We start from the raw sequence: 15,285 nt of genomic DNA on the forward strand, positions 1-15,285 counted from the left end.
AACCTTGCATCTGTTGCCAAACGAATCTCCATTGGCGAAGCGGAGGGAAGCTACAGGCAGGTTTCTCCTTTAGAAAACCAATCAACCTTGACATTTTCTGACATGAACAAACAACATCTACTGGGTCAGTAAGCACTTATATAACCTCACCGGCATGCTCTATGGCAGAGAGTATATAGAAAAGAAAACAAATGAGCTCAAGTGGAGCCTTTTTTGCACATCACGCAACGCCTGGGACAGACTCCACTGAAACCGGGCTGAATTCCGACAAAATTTACTGACCTCGGGAATGTGGCAGCGAGTCAGCGGCTCCATTAAGGTATCCTCTAGTGACCGTTGAGCCAACCACAGTCGGCCTTGTCCCGACAGCTTGGGCAGTCTATGGGGACTGGAACTGCACAACTTGACTCGTAACACGCGAAACGTCTTCAATTTTAATAACCAGGCGAGTCGCGCGTAATTACGCGCATCCACGGTTGCGCACGCCTTTGGGCATGGGCTGAATCGTGACCGACAGTTTCTTCGTTCGAGAACTGCTCTCATGGGGTCGTATTTCACCCCTAGAAAAGTTGTGTGTTTGTCTTTGGCGCCGGAGTGGAAAGATGTCCCATGAGAGGAGGAGGAGGATAGAGGCCAAACAACTTCATCGTGGGCCGGACCGGCACTTCTCCGCTCCGCATCATGTCTACTACAGATATGAAGTCGTCGCTGCATCGTTTCCGTGTGACGAGCCGGGCGTCTCCATCGTCCCAGAGCGATCCCTCCTCAATGTCCGACCGGCCGCCGTCCGAGGGTGGATCTGAGAAGCCACTGCAACTTTCGTCCGCAGCCAAGCCGAGTCACATACCAGCATGCGACAGGTAAGTGTAATTTATCTGGCTTAGGCCTCTTGTCATCTCCTCTCCGGTACTTGGCATCGGCAGTTAACCCTCCGCAAGATGTCGAAACTTCAAGAAGAAATGTAGTCGGACGTTTCCCGTCTGTTCACTCTGCGCCAGTGCCGGAACGAAGTGTTCCTTTTCCACACCGGCGTCGTCCTCGGATGCGCAGACACACCACTTGAGGGCGCGCGTGGAATGGCTCACGACTTACTTCAACCAAGCGCTGCCGCTTGGCGCCCCTGCCATTGAGACGATTGAGACGGGTGCAGACTTGACTGAACTTGTTCAATGGATCGCAAACACTGCAGCACTGTCTCAGGGACAGTCACCCGGATCGGCTATTTCCAGCTCTCAAAATGTTCTGCTCCAAGGCAACCAGCTCATGGTTGATCATCGAAATCTCGATCCCGGCATCGATGGACAACCCCGGAGGCACTCTTCCGCGCACCAGCCTGTCATTCATCAATCTACAGAGCCATTTGGCAGAACGTCGCATTCAGCAGCAGCAGACGGTGGCCACGTTATAAATCAAAGATTACCGCCAAATGCAGCAGCTCGGAGGTTTGTTGACGCCTATTTCCGCAACGTGAACCGGGCGTATCCCTTTGTCGACAGGAACAAGGTTCTCAATGACCTGGAAACACTGGGCGACTTCCCCAAGCGCAATCAAGATGCCGACTCCACCTTGCTGTACTTGATCATGGCCATCGGATGTACGACACTGCAGCGCGCGGGCCAGATTCCCGCCGACATGAGTTCCAAGTTCGATGTAAGTTATCCAGACATTATCCAAGAATGCCTATCTCGAGAAGGCATAGAGTCGATACAAATACTTGTTCTCCTCTCGCTTTACTCGCTTTTTGATCCAACAGCGCCATCGGCATGGTCGCTAGTGGGCATAGCGGCACGCCAGGCCATGCTTTTTGGCCTTACGCGCCGAACCCCAGAAGGACGGTCAATATCTCCTACCGAGGTCGAATTACGGCACCGTCTCCTCTGGTCTGTATACGTCTTGGACAGAATGATGGCGACGTCCCTCGGGCTCCCAGCTGCTCTGACAGACGAGAACTTGGATGTCCCCCTTCCCGGGCTGACAGTCGACGAATTTGCATCCCCTGAGCGATCCCAATTTGCCAGCATCCTTCAGACGAGCCGCCACGTCATCATGCTTCGCCAGATCGAGGGGAGGATTTTGGATCAAGTTCATCTGCTCAAGCAGTCCAAAATTAGCACACTGAACCACGCAGACCGCCGATCGATCGTGCAGGACATAAGAGCGGACATTGAAAACTGGTACAGCAATGGGTGCCTCGTCTCGCCGTTGGAACCGGACAATGTCCCGATTCACAACTCTATTACGTGGCTGAGCGCAAGATACTACTACCTGCTCGTTCTGCTGTATTACCCATCACATTTCAACTCGGCTGGTTCCGTAGTATCCAAGGCAGAAGTACTCCGGTTCGCGCAGAAACACGTCCAATCCACATCAGTGCTTTTCCAGCAGCGTCAGCTACCGCTGAACCGGGTAACGCTGTTTCGGACATTCCCGGTTGGAATGGTGCTCATCCACGGCTTTGTGGCATGTGCGGCCGAATGTGCTCCTTATCCAGCACGCGAAGAAGTGACCATGTTGATAAACATACTGGAAGCCTTTTCAGATGGATGGATCTATGCGCGCCAAGCATCTCAAATACTGCGGCAGTTTATCACCATAGTCAACAGTGGCCCGGGAGACTACCTGCAGTTTCCAAATAATGCCTTTGTCGGCGGCCAGATGAGCAATTCTAGAGAATCAGCTTTGATCAGCATGGTCCGACCGATGGTCACGAGTTTTACAGAGCTGATGCAGGAAGCACTCGGACGAATTACGTGCTACTCCATGTTGGAGGTCACAGAAGAGCGGCCAAGCGGAAGAATGGGATCTTTTGCTTCGCATTCCAGCGCCAACGGAACTGGTCGAGGGTCAATGGCGAGCGTTTCAGGGGTGGCGGGTGGGGACGGGTCAGAAATGGATTACGGATGGTCTGCTGAACCGATAGATGTAGACTTTCTATAGATTATGAATAGACGATTAACGAACATTGCTACTCTCGGCCATATTCATTTTCTGGGTGAGCATGATAGGAATCAATCAGTCTTTACTATTTGTAAATAATACCAGGGTATGGTGCTCAAGTAGGTCTCTGGGAAGATGGACAATCGAGATGGGGATTTGCTAATACATAATATATTGATTGGTAGGTAGGTATAAAACAAATTCTGGAGTCTAGCTGTCGAGGATGTGGTACGGAGGATCTTCCACACTGCGATGTGACCCTCAAATTTAGTGGCACTTTGGCGGGGTCACTTATGCCTGCGCATCAGTATTGTAGGAAGGTCCACCGGTACGCTCAAGTGCTAAATATTTACTCCCCCACCCAAAATACACGGCCCAATTAGGAGGTATGTACCTGGCAGGCTGCAAACCCAGATATTCACCTCCAGCGTCAGGCTTTACTGAGAGTAGATTGCGACCTTCAGACATAAGCCACCATTGTTCGTACTACCTGAAAGCCCAGCCTCCCAGTTTCCGGCGTCCTTATTTTGGGGCTCTGGTCGCTTGTTGTTGATTGCATCCAACCGGAGAGGTGCAAAGATTTGAGACTCGGAACATGAGTTCCTCAACAGAACGCTACACTGCCCTCGTCGACTGGGTTCGTGAGGGTGGAGGTCGTTTGCATGATGGGGTTGAGATTGCCCAATTTCATGGCATGAGGGGTTCTTTTCGCGCCAGAGAGAATGTACGTGGCTGAGGGACAAGCAGGAAATCTTTGGAGGATCAGCGTACAGCAGCAAACACTGCTGAAAATTATGAGCACTTCCAAGATCTCATAGACATGCAGGATTTTCTCAACAAGTAGAGACTAATGATGCTGCACAGGTCAAAAAAGGCGATGTCATCGTGGCTCTACCCCTCTCAAAGACATTGTCATATCTCAATGCCATCAGCAACCACCCCGAAGTTCCCAACTTCTCTCATGAGACCTTCACGCCGCCATCCAACACGACCTTCTTCCCAGGAGATTTCATCAACTCGGTACCTCCACATGTGATTGGTCGCTTTGTCCTCATGTAGGTCCGGGAGACAATCCAGCTAATACACTTGTTGTTTTTATCATGCTCTAGAACATTGGCTGATCTACAAAGGCAACAATATCTGTTGGGCAACAAGTCAGAATGGTGGCCATATATAGCTGCCCTTCCGCAGCCAGAGCACATTGGAGGCATGCTACCAGCTCTTTGGCCCGAGGTAAGCTGCGGTTACCCTGTTGGTACATCGTCAAATACTGATCCAGGTTCCTGCAGGACGATGTCGACTTCCTTCAGGGCACCAATGCCTATGTCGCCGTTCAAGAGATCAAGGCAACTCTCAAGAAGGAGTACAAGGACGCCATGAAGTTGCTACCAGAGGCGCTTCGCTCTACGTACACAAAGCCGCTCTATCTTTGGTCGTATGCCATCTTTACCAGCAGAAGTTTTCGCCCTTCATTGGTCCTTCCAGAGACTGAATCCATGAAACTGCCATGTGCCATTGATGATTTTTCAGTCCTTCTTCCGCTTTATGATCTGGGAAACCACTCTCCATTTGCCAGGTCGACCTGGAACGCCGACCACGAATCTCAACAGGTCTCACTCGAATGTGGCGAGGCATACGAGGCTGGCCAACAGATCTTCAATGTGCGTCTCACAACCCTTCCGCCCTGCCCTCTCACTCATGTAATGGCTTGATACCCGATGGCGGTGATTAACAGACGACTCAGAACTATGGCATGAAGACCAATGCAGAGCTTCTGCTTGGATACGGCTTCATGCTGCCGGAAACCGACAACTTCCACAACGACTATATTCACATCAAAACAAAAGCCACTAGCGACGACGATTTTGCCGGAACACACATCGTCTCACTACGACCGCTGAGCGATCCCAGCTCAGTTGTCGGGCGTTCACGCCGCCTCACATCTCCAGACGTCAAAGTTGTGCCTGAATTTTCTCATATTCAGGATTCCTTGGTATCGAGTCTGTACGACGCTATTACGGCCGCTTCAAGCGACGGTGATGCAGACAGCTTATCCATGGACGATATCATGGCTGGAAACTTGCCTAAAGCCATCCACGAGAGGATCGTTCAAGCACTTGGGTCGAAACTTACCTTTGACCTGGACACCTTGGAGGAAATCGAGGTGCCGAGGGAGGATCTCAACTCGAACCAGCAGATTGCGGTTCAGTATCGTGATCAGTGCCAATCTGTCTTTGAGAATGCGCTTAGAAGTTTGACCCGTGCCATGGCTACAGAGTGAGCACATATTGCCCAATCAATGTGCAGGTGCGTCTTTCTGAGCGTCCATTGGGTCCGTAACAGCGGCTGCTGTGTTGATATTTCGCAAGAGGGACAAATATCCTGCCTGGCCACTCACAGATTGTCTAGTTTGATTGGAGAATCAAGCGGCTTGCGGCCTCTAGCAAGTCTGTTAGAGTGTATGGGATACTTTGGGGGGAAATAAACGAACTCCCTTGATTAACCTTTGGAAAGAATTGCTGTGATTTTGCAATTTGTGCTTGGATATGTTTGTCATATATCACACCAATCGTCCTGGTGACCTCAAGGGCGGCGGCGTAACTGCAGGTGGGAAACTCAGAGTACAGAAGATCAACTCCTTTCCTTAATTCAAGGGTATCGTTGCGGCCTACTTTGCTGCCGTATTTTCCACTAAGTAACGCCAATCCTGATGCACTGCAATCCCATTCAATTCCTGATACACTTAAATCCGACATGTAAGCTTTTGAGGCCAGATTGAAAAAGCCCCTTTCCATGACCTCGAGTCACTCTGATTCATTCAGTGATGTTTCGACCCAATCTTGTGCTCTCGAGCCCGGCTCGACTCTTTCAATACGGCCTCCACATCGCCCGGCAGAGCGTGCAAGTCCTCATTCATCAAGTCCAAGCATGTCTTTGATGCTGTATGAACGTAGTCAGTGTCTCGAACTCGTATAGGGTTATGAAATAAGCACATGACTTACGCAGTAGAGATCCGGCGTCGCCTAGTTCCAAAGCGGCACTCATTCTTGCAGACTTATAGCAGCCATACAGTTGCTGCAGAGCCAACATGCGCTTCCACAGCTGCTCCGGATTGCCGTCTGTTCCTTCCTCGAGCGTTTTGATCGAATTCCGCCTGCTCTCAAAGCCACTGACAGGCGTGACTGTACCGCTTCCTCCCGGTGAGCTGGGTGGTGATGAGCGGCAGTGCCGCGCAATGGTGCCGGCACTGACATGCGAATCAATAGCAGCGCACGTTGCGCTCGCATTTGTCGGGAGCGGACAAGGAGTTATAGCGTCAATCTCATCAGCAAATTTATTGCTGGATCGTCTTCCGGCTCGAGCCATTGTATCTGCATCCAAAGATGACCGACCAGTTGATAGTCGCAATAACGGGGGAACGCAAGCAGGAAGGTGCGCTCAGGGATGAAAGCAGAGAGCTAGATTGAATCAAGGAGTGGGGGAACTCTTGAATTCCTGAAAATGCACAAGGCGTTTGGCGACAGTAAATATGCTGAGGGAAGAAAAGTTTTCGGTGCGACGCCAAATACCGCTTATAGACGTGATATATTTGGTCATAGTGTCAGCCCCCCTAGCACACCCTGGCATTAGGTGGGATGGTTGTCCTATATACCTGACCAGGGCTGTTACATGCATCAGGTCATTTCCTAAATATACTGCGTGTGAATACTTTGTTTTTATTTTTTTCTTCCTACACTGCTACATCCAAACACCACTGGGAAACCAGGGCGGCCCTGTTTTAGCTTTCCTTTCATCTTACCTCGTGTCATATTTTGTAATTGTTAATTTCTTGTTTTCTTACTCTTCGTACTACGCGACCTTCTTGTCACCCACATCGCAGTATACATGACCTGTTCAAATTTGACCAAGGCGGACCAATCATCTTGGGCCGCGAAGCCGCCACTCGGCGACAACAACCCATGGCTGCCCGAGTCAAGTTTCGCCGACGTGCCGCTTTGTGCCTGTAGAACATGCAGGATCAACGTGAAAGCAACATGCAAACCATGAATCCCATGCTGCAGCCATCCCACTCCACCCAGCGACTACTACTACACTTGGATCGGGCAATTCAAATTTCATGAGCTCATGGTCAAAGGTACCATTCAACGGCGCAGTAAGCGCCATCGAGGGAAGTTCCATTAGATGCTGCCCAAAAAGAGCCCCAACGCCCAAAATAGGGAGGGGGCCAGAGTTGAGACGGACTCAACGACAGCCTACAGGCAGCTCCCGCGGGAGCCAAGCTTTGCAAATGCCCTGACGTTTATTTTGGTGTGTTTCCCATGTAATACAACTCTGCGGCCTTGTCGATCGCCAAGTACCGAAGCCTTCCCACCAACAAGGGTATGCCTGGTCACCGTTCTCGGCTCGCTGATCAATTCTTTTTCGAGGGGTCACTTGCACGAGCTCGTCACTTGTCGTCATGCACCAATATGGTAATGGCTGGTTGGACAGCTATGATATTTAACTTGGGCCAAACCGAGCAGAGAGCATCGTGACGGTATCAAGAAGAAGTTGGACATGCTTCTACCAACTGCCGTTGCTGCTTTGTGGTCCTATCTGACATAATCGCTAAGAAGCATCGAGCATGCAGGATGCATCGCCACGGATGAGCCTCGAAAGAACCCATCACGCCCTTCGTGGGACGCTCAACATAGGAATAACATTTCCTTTAGTTTGATAGTGAGTGCATGGCTCGCATGGGGAGTAAATCAAGGTTTGCAAGCCGTGCATTGCGACAGCAGTCCGGCAGTACCTAATGAGCCTAGGTTAGGGTCAGTCATTGCACATGCCATCCATGAACCCATCCATCTGCGTGCGGCATGCTGAGACTAGATTGAACAGTTAAAATACGCAATCGCCAAAAACCCTTTCGTGTGTTGTCCCATCATACATCCTAGATAGCACCATACCATCGTAGTATTTAGTGCCGGGGTTGGTGCGACTTGTAGTGGTCGTGGCCAGTTTACAGGCTGCAGGGTGCAAAGTGGAGTGCAAGTGATTGAAAATGCCATCGCACGATACTCGTTTGAGTGAGGCCAGGTGATGCATGAAAAAATCGGGAGCAAATCGGGAGCAAATCGGGCAGACCTGATTCACCGCACAAGAAGGATTGATATCTTTTTTCCAATGGCCTCTCAATCACCTCTAGTCGGCAACACTCTTGGTGGGCACACCTCAGATGGAAAATTTTTCTTATCTTTTGTTCCTTTTGGCGGGCACAGGATGTCACGACATTTTTAGAAAAGCCGGTAAGAATCCATACGTCTCAGCCTCTACGAAATAGGTACAAATGGAAAGAAGGGACAGAAAATGATCCCATATCTTCTTACTGTGTCAGCCACTGGGACACATGGCTTCCCATGACAGATAGTAATCTGTGTTGCGATAGACTCTGCTACCGGATATAAGGGGCGATAAGCATCCGGATAGAATAGGTTGCGTTACGCCACCCGCATTACCTATTTGGTGTCAAGGCTCTCGGTCGAGTCATGCTACCATATCACAGCCTATGGGAGCGGCCCGACCCAATTTTCGTTGTGAGTAAAGTGGTATGCATGAGAAAGTTGCGCCGTACTAATTCACTTATTGGCAGATATCCGCGAAAATTTGCAGTTTTTTTCTCCCCCCTTTGCCATCTTCACATGAGTTCCCACTTGGGTGAGAATTAGATATCACATAGTGGCAACTCGGTCAGACGAGATGCTGAATTCAAATGCCGTACGGAATAATCCCGCGCATGGAGTATCTGACGAGAAGTGAGTGGGTGTAGATATCATAGCCATCGTAACCAAATATCCGCGTGATTAGCTGAAGAAGATCCTGTGCCAAGCTCTCGTGTCATCCATTCACTCACCACATGTAATCAAGTACAGGTTCGTCAAGGCAGCTTCCTACTATGAACCTGATCTAGCAATGTTGGGAGGACTGCCCTGAGTGTAGCATTGTCACATCAACAAGAATGATTCAAGGAGCTTGGGGAGTTGACCTAGAATACACACCAAGCAGCCCCCACAGTCCAACATCATGAATACTGCCTGATCAGACAACCGTGCTGCCCTTGAGCACGCGCCGATGCCCAAAGCTGTCTTCGTAGATTTTCCTATATGGATGAATAATCACCCTATCAATGACAGAATATCGAGTTTGGCTAGTTCCAAACAGATACTTCTACAGCATGCTATGGCCGCCCAAGGTTAATGTACCCGCGGCAAATATTGGGTTGGAGATGATATAAACAGCAAACAGAAGTTTCACCGGTCGTGTCACGGGAAGCGAAGATTATACCAGGCTACATCTATCATCATCTGGTACCATTGTACATAATTTCGTGCCACATGAGCTCGGAGCTTGGTTTTGGGTTTTCATTCCTGTTTGAGCCACCCAATCTTGTTCCAGTGGCAGCTCACGGATACTGACCAACAATTCCTTCCAACATCAAATTCCAGTTATCAAGAAGGACCTAATTGGCTGCTGACAGACTGGTCAGCTTCAGTTCTAAGCTGACTAATTGACATTTCCGCTAGGCACTGAGTGTTGAAGATATGCAAATAGTCGCGAATCCTGTGGTGCGATCGAGCAAGTCTGGCTTGTGCAATTTGTAGGTTGGGGTCTTTGTCATGACTTCTTATTAGACCAAAATATGCTCAAAATGGGAAACAGCTACCTATATAGATGACCTAGGCGTATAGCTTCAGTGCTAGGCGTAAAATTGAGCAATTGAGCACGAGACTGTGTGAAGGAAACTATCCAGTCCCAGAGGCATATCGCTTTCCAGAATTGTATGAGTGATACGAGCTACTCGTCATATAGCTGGCGCGAGGTGTATATGACATCGGGGATTCAGGAAATGGACATTTCGCTCACTGAGAAAGATGGCATCATGAATGAATTAGGCACAACGAAGGAACGCATTACCTCGCCAATCTTCTTGTCTCTTGTATGGCCCCTCGCTCGGCCAGACGTGGAGTTTCCTTTAAAGACATACAGTAAACCGCTCATTCTCTTGCATGAATCATACAGGGTTATCTCCCCAAGAACTCCGTGATTCTGCAGACCAACTATGCTAACCAGTTGGCCAATCTACAGTTGAAGTTGAAACAAGTCGGTGAGGGCTACTGTGCTCAACTCCTTGCATGATGGGGTAGGCCGACAGCCAGCTGTACATGAATAAGTTGATTGAATGTTTCTGCCTTTTCAGCATAGCACTAAGCATATATTCTATAGCAAATTCAACCGCAAGAAAGCTGATATGAGTACAAACTTGACAGTACGAAGGTTATTCTTTTCATATACGGTCCTATCAACACATCGATAATGTTTACCAGCTGCTTTTGCTCTTCTTTTCAATCTGTACCTATAAACCTATACTATATAATCCATTAAATTGTGTATGTTTAATTGTGTACACATGATTCGCAATCAATAAATGGACATAATTGCTGTTGATTCCTACACGAGCTGGTGCTACTTGCTAAAGCAACCCGCGGCTGTGTACACCTCTTCAATAGTAATCGCACTGCCATATCGCATGCTTGGCTCGGGCCCAGTCACTAGCATTGGGCCAAAGATTTTGAGGTTTGCATCATCGTCCATCGTCAACACAATATCTGATTCGCTCTCGGCAGATGACGGTAACCAAATGGGAGCCAGTTTCACTGCTGCCTTTGAGCAGCAGTATCGAGGCGCAAGGTCAGCATAACGCATTTGATACGTTTTGTTAAGCTACCACCATGTATCTAAAGCATCTTCTTGTCTCTTCCATAACTTCTGGGAACGCAACCAAATATAGGAGTCATTTCCATTCGATTTTATCAATGACATTCCCCTCGAATCATTGGATGTCGAATACAATGGCACTGGTTGATTTGACTTTTGCGTTTCCTTTTACATACGCATATCGATTCTGATGCGTGTTGATCCGTCGGTGCTTGCGGGGGGAAAAAAAAAAGCTTTAGATTCTCTGTGATTCCCGAACGAGACGGTGCCATCCAGTTTTTATCCAAGCAAAGCGTAGGCTGCTGCGAGTAGAGGTATCTTCACGTGCCATACGTATTGCTTGCGAATCGTAGTAGCCTGCCCCAGCACCGGCAAAAGTGTCGCGGTCGCATTGGGATGTATTGCTCCAGTCCCCGTACTGGCGATGGTGCTGGTGAGATTGGAGAAACCAGATGTTGAGGTAACGTCCCCGGTTTGGCTCAACACTGTCTGTGTTGTTGTAATCCGGTCCGTCTGTGTTACAGTCACATTGTTGATGATGGAGATGACGATAACTTCTGTGGTGACTTCGGCGGTGGCTTGAGTCTGGCGGACCTTTAGTGAAGAGCACATCATCTTAAGAATCCTAGCGCCGAGCTTACGATGATGCCAAAAGTCAGTGCAAGCAAGATCGCCATGGAGAGACGAAATATCATATCTGCGGTCGCTTGCAGCGTTCTCGAACACTATTTGAGGCGGTGGCGGCTAAGCTTGTGCATTCGATTCTGGCAAAGAGCTCAATGAATCGAGAGGGGCCGGGATGAGGATATTATGGCGCAACCAAGTATTCAGGGCGTGGGAATATGGTCGCTAGTTGAATAGTATCATCGGTTTTGTCGTGCTGTGTATTCTGACCTACTGACACTTGCTGATGGATGTGTAGATCTCCCTTGGGATTCGACAGGTCTTGCCCTGTGATAGATACACACTTAGCGAGCACTGCGCGGTATATAGAGTCGACTATCAAGGTCCGTTGGATTTACGATTTTCCGGTTCACGAGGAGAGTATAACAAGAGAGAAATTCTCAGAGAGATTTGAATGATAATGGGCATTATGTCACTTACACATCATTCGATGCGACCAATTCAATAGCAAACTTGTTGCAACGCAAACTTTTGAGACGGTATCCAGAATGGCAGGTGATCCTTGTTGACAGCGTCGTGATAGTAGATCTGAGACCGGGACGGGCAAATGGACATGGACTGGTAATTTTCAAGTGAACCGGACGACTGCTCTGCTTTGGGTACGTTCAAAACCCCGGGCCACGAATTTGCAATACAAACAAATGGTAAGCTGAAACTGCGAGGCCGACACAGTGGAGTTAACAACCCGTGAATAGCTCAGCCTAGGCGTTACGCAGGGACTTTGGTAGAGAGGCTATACGCGTTGTCTGAAACTGGAAAGGTCGCATCACCTGGCCATCCAATTTCAGCCTGTGCGGCTAAGTCCAAGCTGAAGGATTTCTCATCGAATACAATCACTCGTCCTGGGCCAGTGAGGTTTTCTTCTGCTTTTTCTTCTGCCTCTGTCTGCTCCTTTCCCCTTCTCCCTGATTGAGGAGCATCGAGGGGGTCGATCATTCTAGATAGATGCATAGTCTCATTGGTGGTATCCTCGATGAATACATTACAACATTCAGCGGAATGTATATGCGAGTCAAACAGGCTCGTGTATTGTACCTCGAGAGATTGTTGTTTAACAAGAGAACCAAGTATGCAAGGAACTCTCTTCATGTGAACATGCATTCCTGGTCCGCTGCACAATAGGTGACAACTGAAAGTAACTGGAAACACCAAGTCAGGAATGTAGATACAGAGATTCGAGCAGGTCTATTAGCACTATCAATGCTATCCTAGTAAACATGCACCACCTGCTGATCACTATATTTGGTGATCACAGGCGGCACGCCAACTAAGCGTCGGTAGCATTCCAAGAAAGCCATCCAACGATTACCTTGCGGCAGACCTGCACTACGAATCAATGAAGTACCCCCAGAAAGTGCGTGTCCATGAGTGTCCATGTCGGACTGAGTTCAAAATATAAGTCAAATGGCGACCAATGATTCAGCATAAGGGGGGACTGAACCCAATGCGCTCTTGCCAAATTAAGTAATGCCGAAATTGCGAGCAAGTCTGTCGCTGATGCGTGTCTAAGTTATGCTTCCATACACCGAGATGATGATGTCCTGTTGAGAAATGTTTGCAGTCTTGGAAATTGTGCGAAATGGCTATGTGCGAGTGGTTGTCTCGAGCACAGGAAGCTCATGGTAAATCAGAAATGAAGAACGCCGGAATGTCTAAATGCAGCGACCGCGCAAGATTGACGGTACATATGTAAACCATACACCCGCACACACAGCATGTAGTATTTGGATATGCTGATGGAGGTCGAAGAAAATGCTGAAAATGGGGGTATCTCGAGGGATGCGCAAGGCTTGCTGAACACCGGCATCCTGCCTTTCATGAACTAATGCTGTTTTGGCTGTCCTTGGGACTTCGTTGTTGATTTAGAATCTTGTGGTTGTTGTGTGTAGGAGTGATGTTGTCGAACCTAATTAGCTGGTCAGCAAGAGAATAATCAAACCGCTTTTGTGTCAAAACACCTACACGTTGTCGACCTCTTCTTTCCTCTTCTGGATAGCTGACTTTCTGCCTACCCTCCTCGTGCCAGGCGCTGAGGCTCTTGCCGCCGAACATGAGATCATCGTCCTCGATGGATATTGATTCCATCCAGCCACAAGCCTGCGACCCTCCCTCTGCGACCATGTAGTGGGAGGACGCATCCTGCTGGGAGTAGTGGGGATTTGTCGACGTGGTTACCATCTTGAGCGGTGAAGGGTTGATGGTAGTGGAATTGCTGTGTGGTTGCAGTGTGGTCCGCTTCGTAGTGTTGGACGATCCAGTATGTGGCAGTGGAGATGAATACGACTTCCTCCGCAGATGATATGTGAACTGCGACGAAGTTCTGTTGGCAGAGCGAGGCGAAGACATAAGAGGTGGGTTGTAATGATTGGAGGTTGGGAGCGACCGAATAGTAACGTCGACCGTCAGTCGAGGGCCTGTTTTGGGTTTAGGAGTCCGTTTACTATATATTCTTCCTGAACAAAAGGAGGAAGGAGGGAGGGCGAGTCGAGTTCGATAACCTAGGTTGCTTGACGGTTTTTTTTTTTTTTTTTTCTTTCTTTCTTTCTGCGTTTCGAGTCGTGCTTCGAGGGCGGTAACTACGAATCGCGAAGCCGAGTCTCTGGATAGTTGATGTGTATCTCCCGGGATCGGATCGGCGGCAGAGGATAGGTCGGTAGGTGAAAGGTGGTAGGTAGTTGTTAAATTAATATAGTGTACGTCTGTAGTGCGCCTGCAAGCGTCGCACGCGCGCGCGCAGATGAGTTGTCTCGGCTCAGCCGTCTCTGCCTTGCATGTGTAAGCCCTTGCTTGTAGAACGGCGAGCTGTCGCTTGTCGCTATCGCTGCTGGATTTGAGGCTGCCGAAGGTTTGTCCAAGCTTCGCGGTTGGGAAAAGGTATATCGCACAGAAAGTACGGGATCGTTGAATGTTGTTGGGAAGCAAATGGAAAGAATGGGGAACCGAGAGACGCGTGGGAATCCTCGGGCAACGTGGGCGCGCACTAGTTTAAAATGTATTGGACGAATGCGATGCGATGCGATGCGCGGGAGATGCGCGGGCGATGAGATTTGATATGGATAATAGATCGTGGACAGCAGTAGAGGAACAAGGAACAAAAGGCAAGGTACTGCCTAATCCAGATGTTGTGGGCGAGGTTGTCGAGCTGTCACTAGCACAGAAAGTACTAGTATTCGTATGATTTGTACCTCCCTGGCCTGCCCACCTCACCTGAAAGCTGGGGAAAGGAGGGACTGGACCCAACTGGACCCAACTGGCCCCCCTCTCTTCTCCAGCTCCCCTCTTACTCTCTGGGACGAAAGGCGGTCTCGCCCGGGGGGAGGAGGAGGAGAAGGGGGGAGGCTGGGGAGGGGGGGGGGGGGGGGTCGAGGAGGGTTTTGGGAGGGGCTAAGGGGGCCTCATTCAGCGCTCAACGCTTACAAGAATGCGCAGAAAACACACCCAGATCCCAGCTGGACTGTATGCGGGGAATTCCGGAAAAGGGAACTCAGAAACATACCTGAGGTGAGCTGCTTGGTACTTGACTGCGGCGGTCCTGTGGCTCTCGTGGCTTACAGGTTTGACGCAGTAGGTATCTAGCGTACCAGGGGTTGTCGGGAGGCTTGTTCTGGGTGGATGGCCCAGCCCGACAGGGTGGTCGTGGTGATTCAGTTTTAGCGGGAATAGCGCCGTGCTGTACTTTGTTGGCTGGGGGGCGCTGATTCAGGTCGGGTCTGGGCGGCAACATGAAGGCAGGGCAGGTGTGCTATGAGGTGTCGCGGGCGTCAAAGCGGTCTATTGCAATGCTTCGGATCAGACTTTGCCGAGTCAAGGCAACTTCAATGAAAACGTACAACGTGGACTAGGAAAACAGCTCGCTTAGTAACGTAGTGCACAAGATCTGTCAAGACAAGATGACAGATGTGGTTATCG

General features: G+C 49.5%; 5 protein-coding genes across 5 annotated transcripts; 2 read left to right on the forward strand and 3 right to left on the reverse strand.

The window, feature by feature from the left end:
• Positions 1-681: 681 nt before the first annotated feature.
• Positions 682-2,937, forward strand: PFICI_08461 (uncharacterized protein; the record flags this gene model as incomplete). The annotated part of the gene is made up of 2 exons (XM_007837042.1): positions 682-860; positions 999-2,937. 2 exons carry the CDS (start codon positions 682-684, stop codon positions 2,935-2,937), a joined length of 2,118 nt encoding a protein of 705 aa, XP_007835233.1.
• A 595-nt stretch (positions 2,938-3,532) lies between these two features.
• On the forward strand, positions 3,533-5,218 carry PFICI_08462 (uncharacterized protein; the record flags this gene model as incomplete). Its single annotated transcript, XM_007837043.1, has 5 exons — positions 3,533-3,661; positions 3,802-3,992; positions 4,068-4,170; positions 4,227-4,598; positions 4,682-5,218. 5 exons carry the CDS (start codon positions 3,533-3,535, stop codon positions 5,216-5,218), a joined length of 1,332 nt encoding a protein of 443 aa, XP_007835234.1.
• A 537-nt stretch (positions 5,219-5,755) lies between these two features.
• On the reverse strand, positions 5,756-6,303 carry PFICI_08463 (uncharacterized protein; the record flags this gene model as incomplete). Its single annotated transcript, XM_007837044.1, has 2 exons — positions 5,756-5,877; positions 5,940-6,303. The coding sequence occupies 2 exons, from the start codon at positions 6,301-6,303 to the stop codon at positions 5,756-5,758; spliced, it is 486 nt and encodes a 161-aa protein (XP_007835235.1).
• A 4,668-nt stretch (positions 6,304-10,971) lies between these two features.
• On the reverse strand, positions 10,972-11,307 carry PFICI_08464 (uncharacterized protein; the record flags this gene model as incomplete). The annotated part of the gene is made up of 1 exon (XM_007837045.1): positions 10,972-11,307. The coding sequence occupies one exon, from the start codon at positions 11,305-11,307 to the stop codon at positions 10,972-10,974; it is 336 nt and encodes a 111-aa protein (XP_007835236.1).
• A 1,884-nt stretch (positions 11,308-13,191) lies between these two features.
• PFICI_08465 (uncharacterized protein) lies at positions 13,192-13,722 on the reverse strand (the record flags this gene model as incomplete). Its single annotated transcript, XM_007837046.1, has 1 exon — positions 13,192-13,722. The coding sequence occupies one exon, from the start codon at positions 13,720-13,722 to the stop codon at positions 13,192-13,194; it is 531 nt and encodes a 176-aa protein (XP_007835237.1).
• Between the last annotated feature and the right edge of the window lie 1,563 nt (positions 13,723-15,285).

Source organism: Pestalotiopsis fici, assembly GCF_000516985.1.
Source record: "Pestalotiopsis fici W106-1 unplaced genomic scaffold PFICI_Scf_5, whole genome shotgun sequence".
In the NCBI taxonomy this organism is placed as follows: domain Eukaryota; kingdom Fungi; phylum Ascomycota; class Sordariomycetes; order Amphisphaeriales; family Sporocadaceae; genus Pestalotiopsis; species Pestalotiopsis fici.